The sequence below is a fragment of the Netta rufina genome, assembly GCF_964035555.1.
Source record: "Netta rufina genome assembly, chromosome: 4".
Lineage (NCBI taxonomy): Eukaryota > Metazoa > Chordata > Aves > Anseriformes > Anatidae > Netta > Netta rufina.
Window position 1 is genome coordinate 68149197 of NC_140127.1, and position 22316 is coordinate 68171512.

Consider the following 22316-nt stretch of genomic DNA (forward strand, 5'->3'; position numbering starts at 1 on the left):
TCAAATCAAAATCTTGTAAAAAATGCTTAGATGTATAAGTATTGCTGTGTCTGGAAGCTATAGCAGTATTTTTTAATTGTTTGCAGACTCCCGTGAGTAAAGACATTGTACAGAACTTTTATAACTGATTATAAGAGTTATATATATGTATTATATCTAGTTATATCTATGGTAAGTTTTGCACTGCTTTAATGCAAGCAAAATTTGAACACTATATGTATTACCTCTTCTCTCATTAGGTCAGCTTTCTTCTTATTTTCTTGAGTTACATTCTGATGGGCTAAAACTGCCTCTTCATGACTCAGTTTCCCTTGAAGCCTCCTACACTCTATTTCAGCCAGTTGCTCCTCCAAATCTTTCCCACGCATCTGTTTTTGCCATTCCAAGAATTCAGATGGGTCTCCAGCCCCTCGTAGCAAATTTTCAATTCTGCAAGAGTGAAAGAAGAGTATATCATAGTAGGGATCTGGCTCTCCAGCAACGGCCTTGGTTTGTAAAACATTTCTATCAGTTTGTTGTGACATAAAGTGTTTGATCTCTCCAAAGAAAAAAGGTGGTTGTAGCTAAGTCACTTCACAAATGCATTTTAATTCCAGTGTAAGAGGAGATCCTACTATGAAGAAAGCCTGGGAAAGCTGGGCAGGAAAAAAGTGCATGAGGGTGTGAAATTTTTCAGAACAGTAAAGCCCCAGGAGAGGTTTAACTTTATTTATATATGTATTCTCACAAGGAGTAAGAAGAATCAGGCCAATGGTATGTACATTTTCTCAGAAGATTACTTTGCTTAGAGGTAGAAAGAACAAGAAACTTTTCTCTTTGGCAGTCTTCTTGGCCACTTTAACATAGAGAACTAAAATCTTTCTCTGCTTAATTCTATCTGTTTTGTATTGTATCAATTAAATAATCCTATAACATGTAACGAGGCAAAGAAGTATTCAATTAAGCAAAACCACATTCTTATTTTTTGTGCTTGATTGAGAGAGAAGCATAGCAAAGCCCTGCAGCAGGCCCCTCAAAGTCCAGCAGCAGAGGATTGAGTGAGCCAAGAATTTGGGCAGAGACACAAAAATGCAGTGAGTTGTGCCTTATTGTTGCTCCCCAATGCATATATATGTACGTGCTGTTTGTTGAATGCAGATGAAGATTACATCTCATGAATATAAAATAGTGTTAAGTTGAGGGGAAAATCTCTTCCTTTACCAAGTGGAATAAAATTCTGCCAGATAGAGTGAACAGTATCATGTATAATTGTATTAAAAAAACCTCAATATGCATACACAGCTGTTAATGATAGGAGGTAGCACAACCTGAGTGATGTGTAATATCTTACTGCTAAAATCCTGATCCATATATCAAAATTTGCTAGATCCAAAAACTAAATCCAACTTTAGGCACTCATTCCAGGATTTAAAATGCTAATATTTAGTCCTTAGCCTGCTAAGTTAGGTGGATTAGTAATAATACTAAATCAAGATGACAATGGTATAGGTTTTATCTTTGCTAAAATTATTATTGAAAATGTTCTGTATTTCTAGTTATAGAATACAATCTGCAGTGTACATTCAGAAGTCAATCTCTCTCTAATTAACATCAGCTGAAAACCTATGCCACTTTGTCAGGCTTCCTTATGTCAGAGCCCTAACAGCACCAAAAGAACCTGCAACCTTTTGTTCCCCACTCCTAGGATTTAGTTTTCTGTGTTCAAAGGCAGCTCTGTTGTGGTGCAGCTGTACACCACTGGATCAGACTGCAGTGAAAAGAGCTGTGTGAGGAAGAGCTGTGAAAATTCTTATGTGTGCGTGGACTTTCTTTCTGGGAGCTGCATTTCGGTTTGTGCTAACAGCCACTGTCCTTGCCTAAGCTATGCTGCAGGTATGCGTGTGCCCATCCCTGTACTTGCTGTCAGGATGTTGTCCTTACATGCCTTGCTGTCACTCTCAGCTCCTGGCTCATTTGCCTGGTGGAGCAGCAAGCTCTTAGTTCTCCATGACAGCTGACTGTGATAGAAATGGACAGGTATTTTTATATACGGATAAACAAGTTCAACTATCAAATCTGGCATTTAGTTCCCCAGAAACTGTCAAAGAAAATGAAGGTATATGAAATGATTTGGCTTAAAATATATGCTTCTTTTATAATGGACAGGGGTAAATGTGTATTTGGGACAGTATTTATTTGAGAGAATTGGAATAAATGTAACAAGTGATCCTTATTGGGCTTTACAAGTGGACACTACCCAGAGTGTTAAATCAGAACACTGTCACACTTCTACAGCATCTCTAGCTAAATGACTTTAATGTAGACATTCATTTTAGACAACTTTTCTCTTTGTCAGCAATGTTTATATGTTTATAGAACAGCTTCCTAATGCCTTACAACAGATCCTTTATATTACTTTACTTGGAGTTTACTGGGTTATTTTCATGTGGTTAATTATTCTGTATCAAGGGATGTGAAAAATAATCTGAGAAAGATGCTTGATTGTACCTCTTGAGCTCCTGTTCCATTTGCCGCTGATAGAGGGCACCCTCCCTTAAAATAGCTGCTGCATTTAATTTAATAGGTATATTGTCAATCTGTCAAGAAAGGGAATGTACATACTATCGTTAGTAATGTAAACCATAAAACAGAGTATAAAAACATTTCAATGGGTTAAATAAATCGACCTAAGACAGCATAAATTTTGCTTAAAGCATTCATCTAGCATTAATCTGACATTCACAATGAAATTGCATGCTGTTCATAAACCACTCAAGCTGCTTAAGAAATCAGCAAAGTCCCCCAAGTGGATTATAAATTTGTAATCACTCTTGGACCATGTCAAATCCCTTGGAATGTGTTCACTTCCTTTCATTCGTTCAGTGCTCATATACATAGTGTGCATGGATTCCATCTGGGTTGAACAAAGAAAATCAACTGCTTCCAAAGTTAAATACTTTGTGTGCCTATCTCTGAGGGAAAACAACTTGGCCAAAAACATTGAAGTAAATCATAAGCACACAAGGGTCTTAAAAGTTTTTTGCAAATAATCACTGTTTTAACCTAATAATATTTCTAAGACAGCTGGTATTACCAATTGCCATATCCATTTGCTAGACAGAGGCAGCAAAGTTCTCAGTGACTCTCAGCCTTCATGGTACAAGTTGGACTAGATCCTGTAGCTGCTCTGTGGTTCTTCAGAGCACTGCCTTAGGACTAACTTCTAGACAACCTATAAGTACTGCATGAGGAAGGGAACAATCTCTCTTCCAGTTAAAATGCTCCTTGAACACATAGACTGTTCAGACAACAAAATAACACCTTTGCAGATGTGTATAATTGGAACTGATCAGAACCAAGACAAAGCAGTGCAAGTGGGATAAGAACTGGGATCATTCTTGCAGAAAACCAAGTTCAGTCACAACACATTTGACCTAAGTCCAGACAAGTTGTTTAGAATCCAAATGTCTATTTAGACTCCAAATTAACAACTTAATGAGTAGCTGAGAAACAGATGCAGAGAATCACTAAAGCAAATATTGTATGTGCAAATATGTTCTGCGGTCTCCTGAAACACATAAGCTAACTGGAAAAGCAAAGGGATATTTTATACTTCATATTAATTAGGCACGTTGAGGATAATAAATGCATGGTACCACCTAGAAATTCAGTGAGTAGAATTACTGAGTATTCCACGTTTAGAGTTGGAATGGAGCTGTCCATATTAATGGACAAAAATTAATTACCTGCCTATTTCTTGGCAAAATGATGATAACTCAAAGAATTTAGGACAAGAACCCCAAACAATGTACTTAAAGATGGCTTTAAAGAGTAGGTAGACCTCACAAGGTATTTGAGGTCACAATACAAACGCAGTCTCCACATTAAATTATTCTGGATATGAACTTGAAACAAATGAAAGGTGACAGATTGAATGATATAAGAGCAAACATTATCTGTACCATAATTATTGCAGAGAGAGCAACTTGAGTTTTCATGTTCTGTACCATTAATGGTGAACAGACCATTTTCTGTATTTACAGTTCTCCAACCCTTGGAAATCCTAGAGGAGAAACAATCAGTATAGTGGATTTTGTGACCTGACTGTGTCTGAAGGACACAAGACAAACATCCAGACAGATTGTATATTGCATATCAGACAGTCATTAACTGGAATCTTCGTTCTTTAGAATCTCATATCAAAACTGTGATTTATGGATACAAGATTGTTCCGTCCCTGTGCTGAGTTCTTAAACCATGGGTTCACAATTCTCCTGCTGTCCGTACTGGACTTCCAGCATGGATCTGGGCTGATGTTGTAGCAGTGTCTCCTGACTGGAGTTCCTGGGTTGACCCTGGACCTTGCTTTGTCTAAGGATGACTAGCTGTCAGCAGAGCCTGTCACTATCACCAGCCTTGGCCTGTTCAGATACTGTAGCCTATGTCCTGCTTGGTGAGGGCACTGCCTGTGATTTTATTACCCTTGGCTCATAGTTTGTCCTCCCTCCTGGAGTAGCCACACTCTTGTTGCTCCCTGACCATTTCTTTGTGGATTGTAAAAGGTCCATAGACCTTTATAGCCTTAGCCCTAATCCACCTCATTCTCCTGCACAACTCGTGTAAAACCCTGGATTCCAGCAGAACTCGCATTCCCACAAAATTTGTGTTCTTTTACTCTGAAGTTTTCAAGTACATTTAGAAATGGAATCTGAAATTTTACTCACCTTGCTTTGGATTTTTTGAGCCCGGAATGCTGGCCTACTCTTCATATCGTTGTGTGTGTTCTGCAGTTCAAAACAAAAATACATTTTTTCATTTAAGAGTGAGAATTTCAAATACTCAGCAGAAGAATATTAGATCTTTACCGAAAATCACTCTTGAATAATCATCTACAGTAACAACTGTGATCATGGAGTATATTTTGTGATTGTTATATCCTCCAAAACTTGCTATATACATCCAATGCAGTGGAAATATTTCTTATCAAATAACCATGCAAACATGGGTGCAAAAAAAAGTTATTGCAAAGATTCTTCGATTTCCATAACCCTTCTTGACTAAAATAATACCAAAAACAGTGATGTTTCATTTGACTATTGAGTTCTATGTATAGATCATGAATGTATTCAGCTCTTAGCTGAAACAGATACTGGGAAGACAAAATACAGTGCCAGAGGATATTAAAAAATATATATTAAAGTGGTAGAATTCTAGCAATGGTTATTAATTTCATTTTATGGTAATACTGATGTGAATGTGTCTGGATATTATGGGGATGAACACAGGGAATAGAATATGCAGATGTAATGAATATATGGTTTGGTGACAGAGTTGCAAATGGGGAATCAACCAAAGCAATAGTTCTGTATGAATGGGAGTGTTACTGCCTCAGCTTGACTGCTCCATGAAAAAATAATATGTGGGTTCAGAGGAATTTTGGTGGTTTGGAGACTTGTTGTAGTATCACAGGAAAGCTCGTGGTCTCAGAATTAGCAGAATAATAAAGTAGGACCAGAAGAAAAGGGGGTTGTGCACTATGGATGCAAAGAAGCAGATGTTAGTATGTTGCATGATCTGAAAATAATATGTATGTGAACTGTCCACACAACTGCAAGTTGTGTGACAAATAAAATTTTTCAAATACTTTGCAATATCTTTATACACCTCAGCCATTTTTCATCTTCACACTGTGTAATTTTTAGATAATAAAGTATTTTGTAGCATACCTCTCCCTTTTTTGGATTCGTGGTTGCACACTTGAACTGGTTAGTGTTTGCTTTCAGAAGCAGATCCTAGAATTAAAGCAATTAACTTAAGGAGTACGGTACATTTAAATTCTCTAATAAGAATTTTCTATCTGAAAAAAAAACCCTGCAGTACAGATCAATATACTAACTTGTTTCCAATGAATGAAGCCTGGACTTAACATTGAAAAGAATTTTCATTCCTGATGAAAGACTTGTTGTAGGCAAGTCTTGACTGTCTGAACAGTTCTACCTGGTTGTATCCTTTGCATAGGGCATCAGGCCCTTTGCTACGTCTGCCCACATGAGAGACGTTGCTCATTCAACTTCTTAAAAGCCTCATAATCATCTATGGCACATCAGTACCATAGCTAGTAACTGTTAGCACATAGCTAATAAATGATGGCTTTGTTCTTCTGTTAAATCAGAAGACTATGATCAGATCTGAGCACCAAGGGTTGCTCCAATGGGCACATCCGTAACATTAATTTTGTCTGTCATTTCCAAGGGGGAAGTACAGGAAGCCCCATCTCCTGTTTCTGGATATTTCTTTTGATTGTAATCGGTAATCTTTAACCCAATCTGTGAAACACAGGCTAGATTTTCCAGTATCTTTCTGGTGGTCAGCTGTCCATAACATCCACACATCCGTAACGGTACTGAGTATGGCTTCCTGCCTTTTAAAGCTGCTCAGACACAGTACTTATAATGCCATCTATAGCTATTGCAAGAATTCTAGGAAACAAATGGCATTTCTTAATGCATAGTTCTTTTAGGACCCAACATTTCAGCTTGTTTAGCAAACAGTGTAGGGAACTGACCTTTGGGAATGCTTTGGATGCCTTTTATAACATTCCAAAGGCAACAAAAACTGCTGTTAATGCAGCTCTGATTTCTGTGGTGGTTTTCTTTTGTTCCTTGCATTCACGCATTTTCCCCCCTGAAGAATGTGGCGGGTAGTTAAGTGATTTTACAGTTGTCATAGATTTTTGACAATATAGGCACTGTGATATCCTGCTTTTCCTCCCCAGTTTTTCTAGAAAGTTTGTACGTATAAATGAGCATACAATGTGCTTTCTCCACAATGTGGAAATAATACAAGTATAATAAATAATGCAGTACTGTTTGATAATGAAATACCAAGCAATGTGATGGGCCAGCAAAAGGAATGTAAAGTTTATCCCCCTAGAATCTATCACACATTAAGGTTTTTACTATTTTACCATCGTTTAGGAGCAGAATCCAATGCCCCTTTCACAAGGACATGCACAAGGACACATGAAGAGCCCAGAACAGTGATAAATGGTCTTGTACTAGCTAGTGAAAGCTAAAGTAAGGCATTTTCAGAATGGAGGTGGGAGAGTGCAGATAAAAACAAGTCAAATAGCACACCTTTTATCACATGCTGTGATTGGGTTGGATATGGTGATTACAGAGTGGGAAGAAAGAAAGAAAGTGGGAACTGACATTTAATTAATTCCCTTCCAAGGAGAAGAAGGCAACAATCCGCTTTAACCATGATAGGAGCTAACTTATTGAACAGGTTTCATATCAAAGTTTGGATCAATTCAAATAACTAAATCTGTGTCTTTCTGTGAGGGTACTTACCAGGCCCTCCTTTCTCTTGCTGTCTTAACATACAGACCATGTACTCTGCTTCTTTACAGATGCTGATGACTTCCCACTCCCTCAGTCCACTTAAGGAATGAGTACGGATTCCACATGAAAAAGAACTCAGGATCTACTGATACTTTAAATCAGTAATGGCATGTGGTTATTTACCAGTTACTATAGAAAGCAAACAAAAATATTGAATATATTTCATATTTTGAAGCCTTGATTATTAAGTGAATGCCTTAAATATCCACATGTCTTGTGGGAGTAAAAGAGCCAGTTTCAAGCTGGTGAAGAAAAGAAAGTAATTGCATTTCTGCTACCTTACATAGTTATTTGCATAATCCCTCATGTAATTCTTGTGAATATAAGGTGACCTTAATAATAAAAGGTGGATCTTAATAAATTGATAATAAAATAAAGAAGATGGGCAAAGGATGATAGAACAGAATAGAGAACACAGACCTCATGACTTTAGAGAAAGAGCCGTGACCTATTAGCTACAAAAGCAAATATGTTTCAGATAGAGTTCTTAGATTTGTGAAAACTGGTACAAATTGCAGAACAGAGAGTTCAGAAGAAACAAAACACTGGAACAGGAACTTAATACACTTACTTCTGCTTTCTGTCGATTTTTTATTTTGACTTCCTTTAGTTGCTTTTTTTCCTTTGGAGGCTTGTAGGTACTTGGAGGAACCTAAATAAAAAGAAAATAATATCCACAGTATGGGATATAAAACATTTAAAGTGATATATTCTTGCAGGGAAAACACCACATTCACCTTTACTGTAAAACAGCTGCAGTTATTTTCTAAATATTGATTCTTTTCTATCAGTGCCAGCATAGAAGCCATGGACAGATTCCAATTAGCTGGGACCACCCAGGCTTTTCAGACCTGTGCAGTGTAATATAAGCCCTGGACAAAGGGCCAGTAAGAAAGAATAATCTGGAACTAGTACAAGAAAGGCTGAGGGAACAGTAAACACCATAGGCTCGATGAAGGGGAAAAAGAAGTTATCAGAAGGGGAAAAGTTCTGTCTGGCATCACACAAACTTCAGCTTCATAGCTCTGACAGCCAGATAGGGTAGCTGTATGAACTTAAGTGGTGGAGCTCTTTGGCACAGTGCGTGTCGACAAGTTTACAGAGGGTCCAAGGAAGTTTGGGGAAGAAAAATACTTTGAGGGTTATTAAACACCCAGGCACTGCATTGTAACTGAGGACGTCTTTGAATGTTTGGAAGCTGAGAAGGTTGTTGGGGAAAGCAGCAACTATGCTTGTCTTATCACTGTGTTCCTCCTAGACGTCTGGGTTTAGCCACTACTGGAAAAATTTAATAATAATAATAATAATAATAATAATAATAATAATAATAATAAAAACAACAAACAGGCAAAATGAACCTTCTTTCTGTTATACTGTGGCTGCCCTGATGTGCTTGTAAAGGGACATCACTGGAAATGTAGATTAAATGTTTGGAGGTAGAGGACTGTGAGGACCCTTCCAGCATTAGTCAAACATTTGGGAAAGCATTCACATGTCAGAAAGTGGTACAGATAAAATGACCAGGAAAGATTTATAGTCTGGCTGTCCTATGGCTCAACAATAAACTAGGCAGAAGGGGGAAACAGGACTGCATCGTTTTGATCTAGGCTCAGGCTTCTGGGGCATTTAAGTATTTGTGTAAGCAATACCTTTAGTACAAAAGCAGAATCTGGAAAAAGACTGGATGTCTCCCTCTTGGGTGGATGAGATAGTCCACCAGCTTACGGGGCATCTGCTTGAGTATTTATCTTGCTAAAAATGTTCTATCTCCATTCAAAGTTATAGAATTAATTCAAGAGTTACTGGGAAAAATCTGTAATCTGTATCGTTCTGGAACTCAGTTCAGGGAAGTGGGGGGATCCCAACCAGCTTTACTGGACTATAGAAAGAGCTATGCTTTGAAAAACTCGTGTTTTCTACTGCCTTTGCTATTTGACATCATTATCTACAGGAAAAACAAATGCACAAATAGAAAAGGCTAGCAATTAAATGCATGGATGAGACTGCTTAAGTATTTTTGTGAGCTTTTTAAGTGAAGTAGAACTGAAAGTATTTCCCAGCAGTATCTATTTTTTTTTTATTATGCTTTTATGGATGGAGAAATTAAAGTCCAGAGAATTTGCGAAGGGTTGCACAGCAATGAGTATCAGTTTCTTTCAATGTTCTTCCTTGTCATGTACTTTACCTACAAAACTGTACTCATCTGCCAGTGTGAGTTGAAGATCTCTCTGCAGAAACTTCTGTGCTTATTCCAAGTAATTCAAGGAGGCGACTTTTCAATAAGATGTTTCAAAAATGATCCTAGCCTTGTAATTTAGCCTTCAGATACCATGGTGATGAGTACCCACCAGACAGGCAGAAAGACAACACCGCAATTACCCTTTATAACAATAAACAGCGTGCAGTTGCCAGACAAGGATGAATAAATCACTCTAAGCAAATTGCAAATTCCAGCAATAGGGGAGATCAGAAAAGCCAAACTGTACCTACTTAATCCTGAAGTGAAAAAGGGGGGCTGGGAGGAAGGCACACCAAGCTTGCCTGTGGCCAGCTTCACCTATGCTTTCTGGATGCTCTTTTACTGGAGGTTTTATTTAAGGTATAACAAGAAATTTAAGGAAGAACAAACCTGCATGATGTACCCACTGAGCTGACACCATGCATGGATGCAGAAAGGAGCAGAACTAGAAGCTTTTTTAATAGGCCCAGAAACAAATTGCTCCTGAATGCATCCTCCTGCAGCCCTGGATAAACTCCAGCCCCAACACAGACTAGTTATCGCATTAAATGTGCAGAGAGACATATACCTGGAGAATGACAAATGATTTCTAAGAAATCAGCTCAGTTTTGTTTAACCAGCCCCAAAATACACATCCAAGTAGAAATACCTTATATTGGTTGAGATGAGGCAATTTAACAATGGCAAGAGAAAATAAATTTCAGGAAAAGGTGTGAGAGGGAAATATGCAAAATGATGAATAAGTACTTTGAACTTTGGTAGTGATCAGAATTGTATTTTTTTTTTAATTACTGTTATAAGATAGACAAGGACAGACTAATGCAGTGCTTGTTGTTTTAAGAGCTTGTTTTTATACAAAACAAGATCAGAAAGGTAACTATGTTGTTTGATCTATAGATCTGTAAACAAAATTATCTATATTAACCTTTTAATTATTTTAAATAATCAAGCAAGTCCACTCGTGAAGCTCAGCTGAAATAATAAGGAAAATCTCTCCTTTTCATCAGTTTTTGATGAATGTTTATGACGATGACTGAGGATGAGTTATGAGGATGAATCCTAACCTTTCAGGCCTATGTCACCCCAGTGAAACATCCCAATGCCAGCGGAGAGTCCCATCTCAATTACTGAGTAAGACAACTACCCTGTCTTCCACAATAACCCACCTAGAATCACAGAATCACAGAATATTCCAAGTTGGAAGGGACCCACAAGTATCATGGAGTCCAGCTCCTGGCTCCACACAGGACAACCTATAAATCAGACCCTATGTCTGAGAGCATTGTCCAAATACTTCTCGAACTCCAGCAGCTCTGTGCTACGATCACTGCCCTGCGAGGCCCGTTCCAGTTTCTGAAGTGTGTTTTCAGTATCCAAGACAGCAGTACTATCCCTAAATTCATGTACATGATACATCCCATCCTACTTCGTGTTTTATTTTAATTATGCTACATAATGCAATGTATCAGGAAGAAATGCCTAAAATAATAATCTTATTAATCAAAATTAAATCATTTCACCATAGGGACGCAATGACTTCCCAGTAGTTGTTGCTTAAATCCAGACGCCTCCATGTGAATTCATGCAGTTGTTTCAAAGTGACTCTGCCTGTAGTTAGTGTAACTGCAGTATTCCCAGCTAACATGCCACAGGGCAAACTCTTTGACAGATGAATGAGAACCATGAGAAAAAATGGATATATCAGAGAACTAACAACTTTGTGAGAAAACAGACAGGAACAGCAGATTATGGGATATAATCTGGAAGAGGTTTTTTTCTGTGCATTCCTCTCAAATAGATACAACTCTCTGCCACAGAGTAGCCAAAACTAAAGCCTGCGCTCACTTTCCTGCATCTTTGTTGACAACTGGGCTGACTTTTCTTTGCTGAAAGTACAGGATCTAAAACAGGGATGCTGGCAACAATATGGCAAATTAAAGCGAAGCTTAATTTGCTGAGACACATGCAGAAATGAGCACAACATATGTCACTGCTACGCTAATGGTTTTAGATTCACACGAGCTTTTAAATTTGCAGACTTGGCCAAAATGTAAACCAAATTTAGTATAACCCTAACAACACAAATGAACTTCAGTAAATGCATCTGCGTTAAAGCAAATTTATTCTGAGAGGGGCTGCACATTATAAAGTCACTAAAATGACAGCAATATGACTCATTCCTATACTGATTAAGTAGTTATTAAATGCAGTTTTTCAGAGCCTGGTATTAAGCTGTTTCAATGTAAAATCCCATTAACTGTATAACACACTGCCATTAAATTGCGCCGCCATCCTAAGATGTAAATGGTATCTAAGAGCATTCAACACATGTATTATTTGAAACCTCAAGTGCTAATACAAGATGGCATATAATGCTCCAAACTATGGCTTCCAAGCTCACTTCCCACTGCATTTAAATATAGATGATTTTGGAGTCTTCATTAAGTTAGTCATAGCAACTTGATCCCAAATCCTGTTTGCCTTTCCCAAGCGAGCTAACTATAAACTAATTGTGTGTCTCTGATTTGTACCAGTGCAACTGAGTCAGTATCTTGGATGGTTAGTAAAATGAAAGCGTGGCATTTCGAAGATAAAGTCAACTCTCATTTGTATGTAAGCAATAAATTAAAATGGTAAAAAATATTAATTTACGAGATTCAACATGAATACAAATAGCAAGGAATAAAAATCTAGAGTTCCTCTCATGTCCAATGAACTTGCCTTGTTACTTATTTAATGAGAGTTCATCTACCAAAAAATAATCCATCTAGTTTATAAAATTGTTCGGTTGAATATTCTTTTCTTACCTGCTTCAGTGCATTATCCAAAGCAAACATTTTACAAAATCCAAGGACTATCAGAAACCTCTGTATCATGCTTTCACCAGTTTGTATCCACTGTAGAGTTCTACATCCAAGAGATGCAAACCAACTACAGGAAACAACCTTTTCCCTTTCCTTTGTTTCGCCTATAATTTGCTTACACAAGTTTCACTGAAATGAAACGAATTAGTTATTTTTTAGAAATCTGACCTTCAATAACAAATAAATCCTTGTTGATTTGTCAAAGATTGTAGATTTTCTACAATTATTTTGAAAGAGACAATTAACTCCCTTACCATGATTTTGTGCACAAGATTACATAGAGCAGAGTACCTCATAGAGCATTAAAAAAACTCACAGGTGGACCTTTTTCCAGCACTGGTATTGGCAGAGGTATAGGAATGGCACGTGGTTTGGGTACAGTCAAATTAAATTCCTTTGGCTGAGTGACCGTTGAAGTCTTGACAGGGGTAGTACGATTATTTAATTTATCCGTGAGCTGTTCAATCAGTTGCTGTACTTTTGGCTGCCATCTTCAAATAAAAATAGATTATTCAATGTTATTTCATTTTTCTTCTTTTGTACACACTTACAGTATAGTATCTGAGGTTGGCACAGGTGCAAATTCTGTAACACTTTCAGCTATTCTGTTATTTTCTTTTTAACAAAATTAACCCGCGAATTTGTATGATTTAGTTGGACTGTGTTATTTCACCTCTTGATAGATGCTAGGCCAGTGGTGAAATAGCCACAGTTTTTACTGAATAAGCAGTTAATAATAATATTAGTTAATAAAGTTAATAATAAGCAGTCTGTTTTGCAGCAGGACCAGACTATGAATCAGAAAATCAGCTGTCAGAAGCAGAGTACATGCAGATGAAGAGACTATGACCAGACAGTGGCCTAAATATTGCCATTGTCATAATCTGTCAGACACACAGATCAACCTCACAGCCCAGGCAGTTCTAATAAAAAAATAAATAGAAAGATGTGTGGAGTTTGGTGGAATCAGCAAATGAACCCTCAAAACTAGTTGGTGACTGTAGGCCAGATGTTTTTGAGTTCTCTGTGTTTGGATTTTTGCATGTGTGAAGTTTCAAAGTTCTTCCCAGGAGTGACAGGAAGGTACAGAATTCAAGGTAACACACAGACAAGTTATCAGGGCTGATTTTGGTGACAGCTTCATGCCTGTTATTGCTCCTCCATATTTATTCCACCCTTAAGTACTACACATGCAATAGAGATTTCCCAGAATTTAAAAATCAGCTGATGATGCAAATTTGCACTGACTTCTTTACATGACAGTTAGCTTAGCTAGCAATGTCACTGTGGGATGAGGCTTACAAGTAACTTCCAAAATAATGCAGCTCCATTAAAATAAAATGAACTTTTTATATTAACCTCGCTGATGTTAGAAAGAGGAATACAAGGACATATTTAAAAGAATTGAAGCTACTCGAGTGATTAAACTGATCAGTGCATCCTCAGCCCCTTGGAGGAAGTTTCAAATCCAGTGATCAAATCTGGTCTTCAGCATTCCTGCACAGCTTACGTGTACTTCTAGGCAAAACACTTGTGCTTGTTACACTGAATGCAATTGAGTGTGAAGGACAGTTCTCACAAGCCTACTATTAATGAAACACAAGCTACAGATTATATTGCTATTCTGAATCTCTCTCTGTATCTTTATATTCGAGCCGTAAGCATACTTTATAATTAGAATTACTACACTGGAATATATTGAGACAAATTCTGACTTAAAATACATCCCCGTAATTCCTGTAGGACTCAGTGGAATTGTATTTCAAGCCAAAGGTATAGTACTACATTTGCTAATTTCATATAATCTAAAGAGAATCTAAAGGGCTAATTGTGTCTGCTGACATGACAGAAGTAGATGCAAATTCTTTTTCAGCTGACATTGTTTGTAACAGTTCTGTCTAACAGTGTTTGCCATCATCTCTGGTAATCTATACTGCAGTGAGGAGGAGGTGTGATTGCAGCCACCTAGGTGTGCCCATGCTAGCTTTAGTTTCTCAGTCTTGGGCAAAAAAAGAAAACAGGCTGCTGAGTAACTTGATATTCAGCTACTGTTTCTCCATGTGAAAATGTTCCAGTTTGGCAAGGATACTCAGGCTACTGTATCACCACCTAACACACCTGGCACCTTGGAGCACTTAAACCATTAAGTGATGCTGCAATTGTGTAAATAAATAATAATTTTAAAAGACATGTTTACATGCTTATCCCTTATTGCTCAGAAGGGATTTTATGACCATTTGCATAAACAAATCTGAGCATAAAGCCACGCTTATGAAAATCAAACATCTTTTTTTTTTTTTTTTTTTTTTTTTCCATGTGCTTAATGTCACGCAGATGTTGAAGTGACTGGCTGGAATCGAACTCTCTAAGAGAATTTAAACCTGCTAGCATGATGATTGATCTATGCAGGAGCACTGAGAAATAAATGTACAACAGCTGTGAAAGGACTTCTCCATGAGAGAACCTTGCCTCTGGGTAAGTAAAAGGGATCACTATAGTCTCATGAAGACCAGAAGGGTTCTCAGTGACTTAAATGGGAGAAATACTTTAACAGCAAATAAAATTTTCAGCAGAAGCTTTCCCCAGTGTGTTGCATTTAAACTTTGAGGTGACCACAGGCTACTTAAGTACTGACTGCTTACCTTAGCAGTGGATCAATCCAGTTCTCCTTTACATACAGCGAATCGTAGAACCGACTCCATTCATCTTTTATCCATGTGTTCAAATACAAGGCATTGAAGAAGAATCTAAGAAACTAGTAATAAGGGATATGTTTTAAATATGAATACTAAAGGTACAATGTACATACATGTAAAACTACAAAAACCACGTGTTTGTTACAAATACTTTCAAAGACCTTGCTTTCATTTTACCCTGTAATTACAACCATGTGCTTGATATTTGTATGTTTTCAATAGTTCTGCTAGGACAGCCTCAGGTCTTTCAGCCCTATTTTGTGAAACATTAATAGATACTAAAATATTTTAATGGTCTAAAAAATCTAGTGGCTACAACATGGGGATGCTTTGATGCATCTTTAAGTTGCTTCAAACATTGTGAAACAAGAAGTTTTTATTCAAAAATAATTGCTAGTGCAATGCACTGATTTTTGTCTAATTATACAGTTTTGAAGTCTAATATTCCCGCAGCCAACTCCTGATCATCTGTAGCTGGATGATCCACGGTGCCCACAGATATCTCAGGCCTGGCACTGCACCTGAATTGCTTAAGATCCTTTCAACTCCCTGGGAACTTTGCAGGGGAAAGTGGTGAGAACTACAAACTGCTATACAATATGGTTTCTTTTTCTATTGAAATATAATTAATTGGCATATTCCCATTAAAGTAGAAAGCTGAAATTTGGCACACATACATTGTAGAGCTCTACATGCTGGAGAAGTGGCAATTAACATTTGAACTTTTGTTTTCCACTGGAGTTCACCAGAAGGTCAAGAGCCTTTGTTTAAGACTCGAACTGTTCAAATAGCCTTTTGAAACACTCTTGAAAAATGGCACTCGGATTCAGCATGTATCACTGACAGCAATATAAATTCCAAACTTGAACCTGAACTTTTTCATTACAATTCTTGGAAATGGAAGTACCGGCAACCATAGAATCATCAAATATCCCAAGGCGGAAGGGATCCAAGTATCACACTGAAATAACCCCAATAATAGAGAAACCCCCTGAATAATATAGACATTATGGGAATATAGACATACTGGAAATCTGCGTGCAGTCACTTGAACAGTTTCCAATGGAGATTGCAGGACTTATTATTTCAGACTTGGCACCAATCCTTTCTTGTTTGGGTTGATTTCTACAGAGCTATATAGGTCTTCATATAGAGCTTTTTGTTCCGGAGGACTAGCAGGCTGCTTCTTAATTCACGTGGTGCCAGGCTCAAGATGGCTCACAGCCCCGTGAATAAATCAGTTATAAACAATATAGACTCGACTCTAGGTGCTTGCTGTGGATGTTCAACAGGCATAGAAATCCTGCTACTTGAAATCTATAGTCTTGTTGTGACCATTTCCAAGGAATTAGCCTGCAAATTTAGTCTTATTTTCATCTGTTGCACTTTTGGTAGAGTTAAATGACTGATCAACAACTGAATGACTAAGTGAATATTACCACCTTGGACTCCCATTCATGTCTAGAAATTACTGTTCTTCCCCAAAACTGCAGCTGCTGTTGTATCAACACACTGTCCACTGAAGAAACTCATTCTTTCTTCTTTTGGAGGACCTTTCTCTATAATACATGCATCTTGGATTTCATTTTCCACATAACATAATCATTTTTGCTTATGCAATGTATAAATAAAATGCGAAAAGTTCACAGTCTCTAAGAGAACCAACGCACTGCATATACACTACTTCTAGCAGTTATCGCAACAAATTTTACATCCAGGCATCCCAGGTGTAGATTTGATTATAGACCCAGATAATCATGTCTGTTGCCAAAGTACTCTTCTTAACTTATAGAAGGCCCCAACTATACCCAAAGTTTATCAAAAATGTGTTTTTAAACCCCATATATGTAAGCAAGTGTGTATACAACGGTGGACTGAACATGAGCATACTTAAAAAGAGGCAGACTGAGGGTAGAAGCTGTTTACAATTTTGGGGAATTCAGATAATCCGTAGAAGAAGCTGATATGGAAATGCTGCGGGTGGTGTTTTGTAGATCCTCCAGTTTTCTTTCATTGTTTTTTGTTAAGTTGAACTCCTCCTCCTTCGCTGTGTCCTCAGTATTCCTCTAATACTGCCTACTCCATCCTCAGAGCCTTCAATCAATTGTCTATTACATTGCCACATGAAACTAAGCCTCTGAATTATTGTTATTTGAGCTCTCCATGACTGATCTTTTCTGTCTAGGTCTTCTAAATATTTGCTTTAATAATCCTTTACAAAGTACTTGCAACTACCTCTTCAAGGCAGATGAAACTAATAAAAGCATACAGTCAGTGATTTCTGGCTGTTGTATGAAACAGCTGGCTATGATCCCTTGAGGCCTCTCACTGCAACTCCAGTTATGTTCTCCTTATTAACATTTCACACTGAATTAGGACAAATGGATAATTCTGTGATGGATGGATGCTATGACGTATTCCTATGAGCTACAGAGCATAATCAGATAGTTATTGGGATGTATATTACAATATTCTGTGTTTTAGTCACAGTCCCCAGAGAAATGCTATAATATGGGTATGCTCAAAATGCATCATGTGGGAGAAGACTTGGAATGCAGCCCTGCAGTGGTTACCCAGGCAATGCAGGGACTGCCAGTGGTAATGAAGGGATTACCAGGCATTGGTTCTGACCCTGGGCTGCCTGGACCCAAGTCCACAATCTTGGCTTTGACAAATCATATCACAGATGGCAAATCTGGGCAGAACCAGGCCCATGAAACCATAGAACATTTTGTTTCTTAACAGGAGAAACTTCTGTGCTTTGTGAACTGAATTACTAGGAAAAAATACCTTGTATTTCAGTTTTCTCTTTGGCCACACATGACCAGGTGGCAACCCCAATATCATCAGTCTTTGCTTTTATAGCAGCAAAATACAACTTGAAGTTCTCAGATTCCTGTTCAGATGTTACCAGTATATCTCTTCTTAGAGAAGCCATTGGACAGTCACTTTGGTAACAGCACTGTCCTGCTTACTGGTCCTCTGTCTTGAATGTTCCAAGCCCAAGAATTTCACTACTCACAGAGCATGACAAACCAGCTTAATTTCTCCTCTGAAAGCAGTGTAATTACAGCAGAAATTGTATCCATTTTTACTACTTTACCTTCCTCTGGCTGTGGTAAGATTGAACAAGGGTGTAAAACTTGACTGCTTTGTAATGCATTTGTACAGGTGGGCTAAATTAATGCCTTGCTTATGAGAATTTGAACATGCCCTGCTAATAGTCTCTTAATATGTTTTTATACAGTGAGATTATTTCTAAAAATGAAATGAAACAATGGGAAGTTTCCTCATCTGGGATTATCCCTACATCCATGAAGTCATCTTTATATTCACAGCATAAGCTTTTGATTCTTGAGTTAAAGAATCAACTGTAAGAAACAGTAGATTGAGGCACAGATCAGCCACTACCTGTAAATTAGTTTATTTTGGTTGTACGCAACCACAGATATTTGCTGTAGTAGCAAAGGCAATCAAAGAGGTTCCTGTTCACTCTTCTCTTCATCTGTTGATTCTTTCACTACTATTCTTCACTTGAAGTTGAATTACCTGTAAGATTTTAACTGGAACACAGAAATGAAAAGGAAGGCAAGAAACTCTTTAGAAGGCTTTCCTGCCAAGAAATAGTAATCAGAAATTCCATTTTGAGGATCCTGATTTGAAGCTCTGGAGAAAAGTGTCCTAGCCTGGCCCCAGATACTTCTGCCACTGTTTGACCCAGCTAGGATTTATTTTGCCATTTTATCCTCCAGGAGGCTGATCTTGTCCTACTATTCCTACCTCATCATAACAGCAATAACAATACCCGGTTCTTATATAGTAATTTCATTTGCAGATCTCAGAAATTCTTTATAAAGGACTTCACTGCTGTTGGTATAAATCAGAATGTGAAATAGAATGAAATATCTTCTTGAGTGCTAGAGGGAATATGTTACTTATTTGCATTTTTTTTTACAAGGCAAGTTTGAAATTATAAACCCATTTACTTCAACTTTTTATTTCAAGCATCTTTTCTCTAACATACAAACCCTTAAATTTTATCACAGAAATAAAAGAACAAAATGTATGAATAATAGAACGTGAAAATAGGCTTGAGCTAGCAGTGCACAGCTAAGTTCTTACAAGAACAATCCTGCTAAGGTTACAAAATTGGGTTTTATCCAATGATTCTGTCAGTATAAAATCACAAAGAATTGTTGCATGTATTCTTAACATTACAGAATAAGCTTATAATTTTCTGTTCAAGCAGATGAACATGTATGAATGAGGTGCCATTATTATTCTGCCTTGATATTGAAGGCCCCAATGAAAATATTTGAACATACACCAATCATAGGGGAACACTGACTTTGATTCAAATGGATTCCGTCATGCACTCCTGTAAAAGAAGGTTTACTCACACAAGTACATCTCATTCATAAGAACAGTGCTGTTAATTTCATGAAGACTACTAATTTGCATTAAGATTTATCTGCACAATTAAGAAAATTCCAGGCAGCCTGTGATGTGCAGAAACATTTCTCTGCTAATCGAAGTAAATCTTTTCTAAGTAAATATACATGAATAATTATTTTGTGCCTCAACTGAACTCAGCCACAAAAGTCATCAGGCAGTATCTACAGGTCAGCATCCCGAAGAAGAATCCCAAATTTCTGACAACTTCAGGCTGTTGCTAAGGCTGCAAATCTGCCTTCTGCTGTTTTTGTCACTGTTGCTGGGGGACCAAATGCTGCTTCTAAATCCTCTGCTGCAGGTGCATTAATATAATCTAGCATTACTTGGTAGACAAAGGACCTCTTCTAATGCAAGAGAAGAAAACCTAGATGCTGTGGTGATGAGGATCTGGTAAGATACTTAAGTAAGCAAAATTACATCTACCGGGAAAAAAAAGTAGCAGGTGCAGATCATCACACATGCAGCACTTCCCTATCAGAGAAAAAATATTCCAGACAAGGAGATAGAAATTGTCTCAAGTAAAACGTCAGGGTACTGACACGTAAGCCACATAAAGCTAGGTGAATGGAATTGACAGGAGATGTCATGTAGTGGGAAGACTGTGTTGCTGGCTGAATGAGCTCAAGATGCATCCAATCCAGTGGCTCGTTTCTAAGATGTTTACCAAAGAAGGGGCTGGAGAGCATTTAGACAGAGAGTGATTTGTCTGTCTATCAGATTATGATAATTCTTCTAGCCACTTCTCTGTTTTTTCCAGCAGTTAATGAAATATATATATATATTTCCTCTCAATGGGATTAATAAAAAACAGTCCATAGTAAGCCCATCAAAACAAAGTGACCAAAGGGTTGAGTGTTCTAAAAGCATTATGCAGACACCCGAACCTTCTTTCTCCCTGCGCATTACAAAACAACTGTACTTACGAAAAAGACACAGGCATCCACATGAACATTCTGTGTAATCAGAATAAGGATAAACCGTAGCCTTTTGAATATTAATGACTAGAATTTGCCTATCCCTTGAATCTCACATTTATATAGAAGCCTATACACTTGCTGTTCAACCTTTGTGTTTGGACATGCTTTGAAACATCCAGATGATCAAAGCTTACATATGTATGTCACCAGTAATTTAATTTTTAGCCTATTTTCCCAAGAAAACAAGGCTTATGGGAAAGCATTGTCAGTCAGTTTATCCCTCTCGCTGACTTTAAAACATAGCTTTTAAGATAATCAGCACTTTCAACCATTTTGAAAGAGAAGCAAAATATATTTACATTTCCACAAGTTTCATGAAATTTAGCAAACAAGTAGAGGAGAGAAATCCAAACCGATGACCCCGGAGAGGAAAAGGCAGGCAGAACTTTGTTGTCATGATTTCTATTTGGCAGCAATGGAATTGTATATATGTTGCAATGAGGTAACTGGTACATGTATAGCTCCAAACAAGCAACTGTGCTTTTTTGGAAAGGAAAAAAAGCAATGGAAGGGAAAAAGGCTTGATAAGCAAAGTGGCAGTGGGTTATTTAGGGAAAAAAAAGAACACAAATTGGCAAGAACCACAAGTTTCAACAGATTCATTGTGTACAGCAAAAACTTCTATTGCCTGAAGTCAAAGAACAAATGCAAGCAGAGCCAAGAGTGAGTATGTAAGTTAGGGGGACAACTATAAACCACATGAACTGTAGATCCTGTGTTTATTCTACTTTCTCAGATGATAAAAAATACATTTTAACTTGATCTTTGACTGAATATGAGATAGTCATTGCATAAGTACAGAAACTCAAGATTTTTATGATAAGAAAATAATAATTTCCCATTTTATTTCTGAATTTAAACTGAAAGTAACACTAATTTCTGAATTTAGATGATCTTAAAAGTTGAGAATTCATCTGATTAATAAAACACAATGAAGAAAACACTAATTGTTGAAAAAAATCGTAATATCATTACCTTATGCATTTTTGCGGTGTCCTGAGACTTCACAATTCTGCTGAAGTGCTGAAGACCAAGCTCTTCTAGTTGAAAAGTTGCCAAATAGCAAATAACTATCAAAAGATAAATATATTTAAAATGCAGCAGAAAAATCTAGTAAATATATACCCTATACTCAACATGTTCTGGGATTTAGACTGTTACTTTAATTTTAAATAGTCTTCAGTATTGCTTATCTACCTGGGCAATATAGTGCTTGACAATGAGAAATTGTAATAGGATTTTATAATATTAACCCTGTGTTCATTACTAGCATTTTGACTGTGCTGTGGTTCATATAAATAAGTTATGTGTTTCTTGAGTTAGATCTAAGCAAGTGAAAGTCTACCATTTTATGTAGAATGCATGCAGAATTTTATGCAGAAATTGTAACAGCTGAGTGTCCACAGCTGAATGTCCACTTACACAAAAATTGTAAAACAAGTGTAGTTTCCAAAGTCATGCTCAGAGGTCCTCCGGATGCCTGCGAATATCTGTTTGCAAAACTGGGAGATCTACCAGAGCAGAATTTGGAATCCTCTAAAATCCTGCTGTGATTTTGCAGTCATTTCATTCTGCCAACACCACTAAAACAAGCAGCTTTTTCAACCCCTGAATGCTTGTTCCTATTCCCCCTTTTAGTTCCTGGTGTTTCTTCTCTTGGGCAAGTACAGTCCCCCACACAGCCAAGTTAACTCAGGCTGTGA

General features: G+C 37.4%; 1 protein-coding gene across 1 annotated transcript in view; it reads right to left on the reverse strand.

Annotated features, from left to right (window-relative positions):
- The window catches only part of CFAP99 (cilia and flagella associated protein 99), a gene marked incomplete at both ends in the record, with an annotated part of 54605 nt that overhangs the window by 19530 nt on the left and 12759 nt on the right, over nucleotides 1–22316 (reverse strand). Inside the window, 8 exons of the mRNA XM_084286804.1 lie at nucleotides 225–429; nucleotides 2488–2576; nucleotides 4704–4763; nucleotides 5706–5771; nucleotides 7954–8034; nucleotides 12802–12976; nucleotides 15128–15240; nucleotides 21589–21683. Coding sequence (XP_084142930.1) covers nucleotides 225–429; nucleotides 2488–2576; nucleotides 4704–4763; nucleotides 5706–5771; nucleotides 7954–8034; nucleotides 12802–12976; nucleotides 15128–15240; nucleotides 21589–21683 — 884 coding nt within the window. The remainder of the gene's footprint in view (nucleotides 1–224; nucleotides 430–2487; nucleotides 2577–4703; nucleotides 4764–5705; nucleotides 5772–7953; nucleotides 8035–12801; nucleotides 12977–15127; nucleotides 15241–21588; nucleotides 21684–22316) is intronic.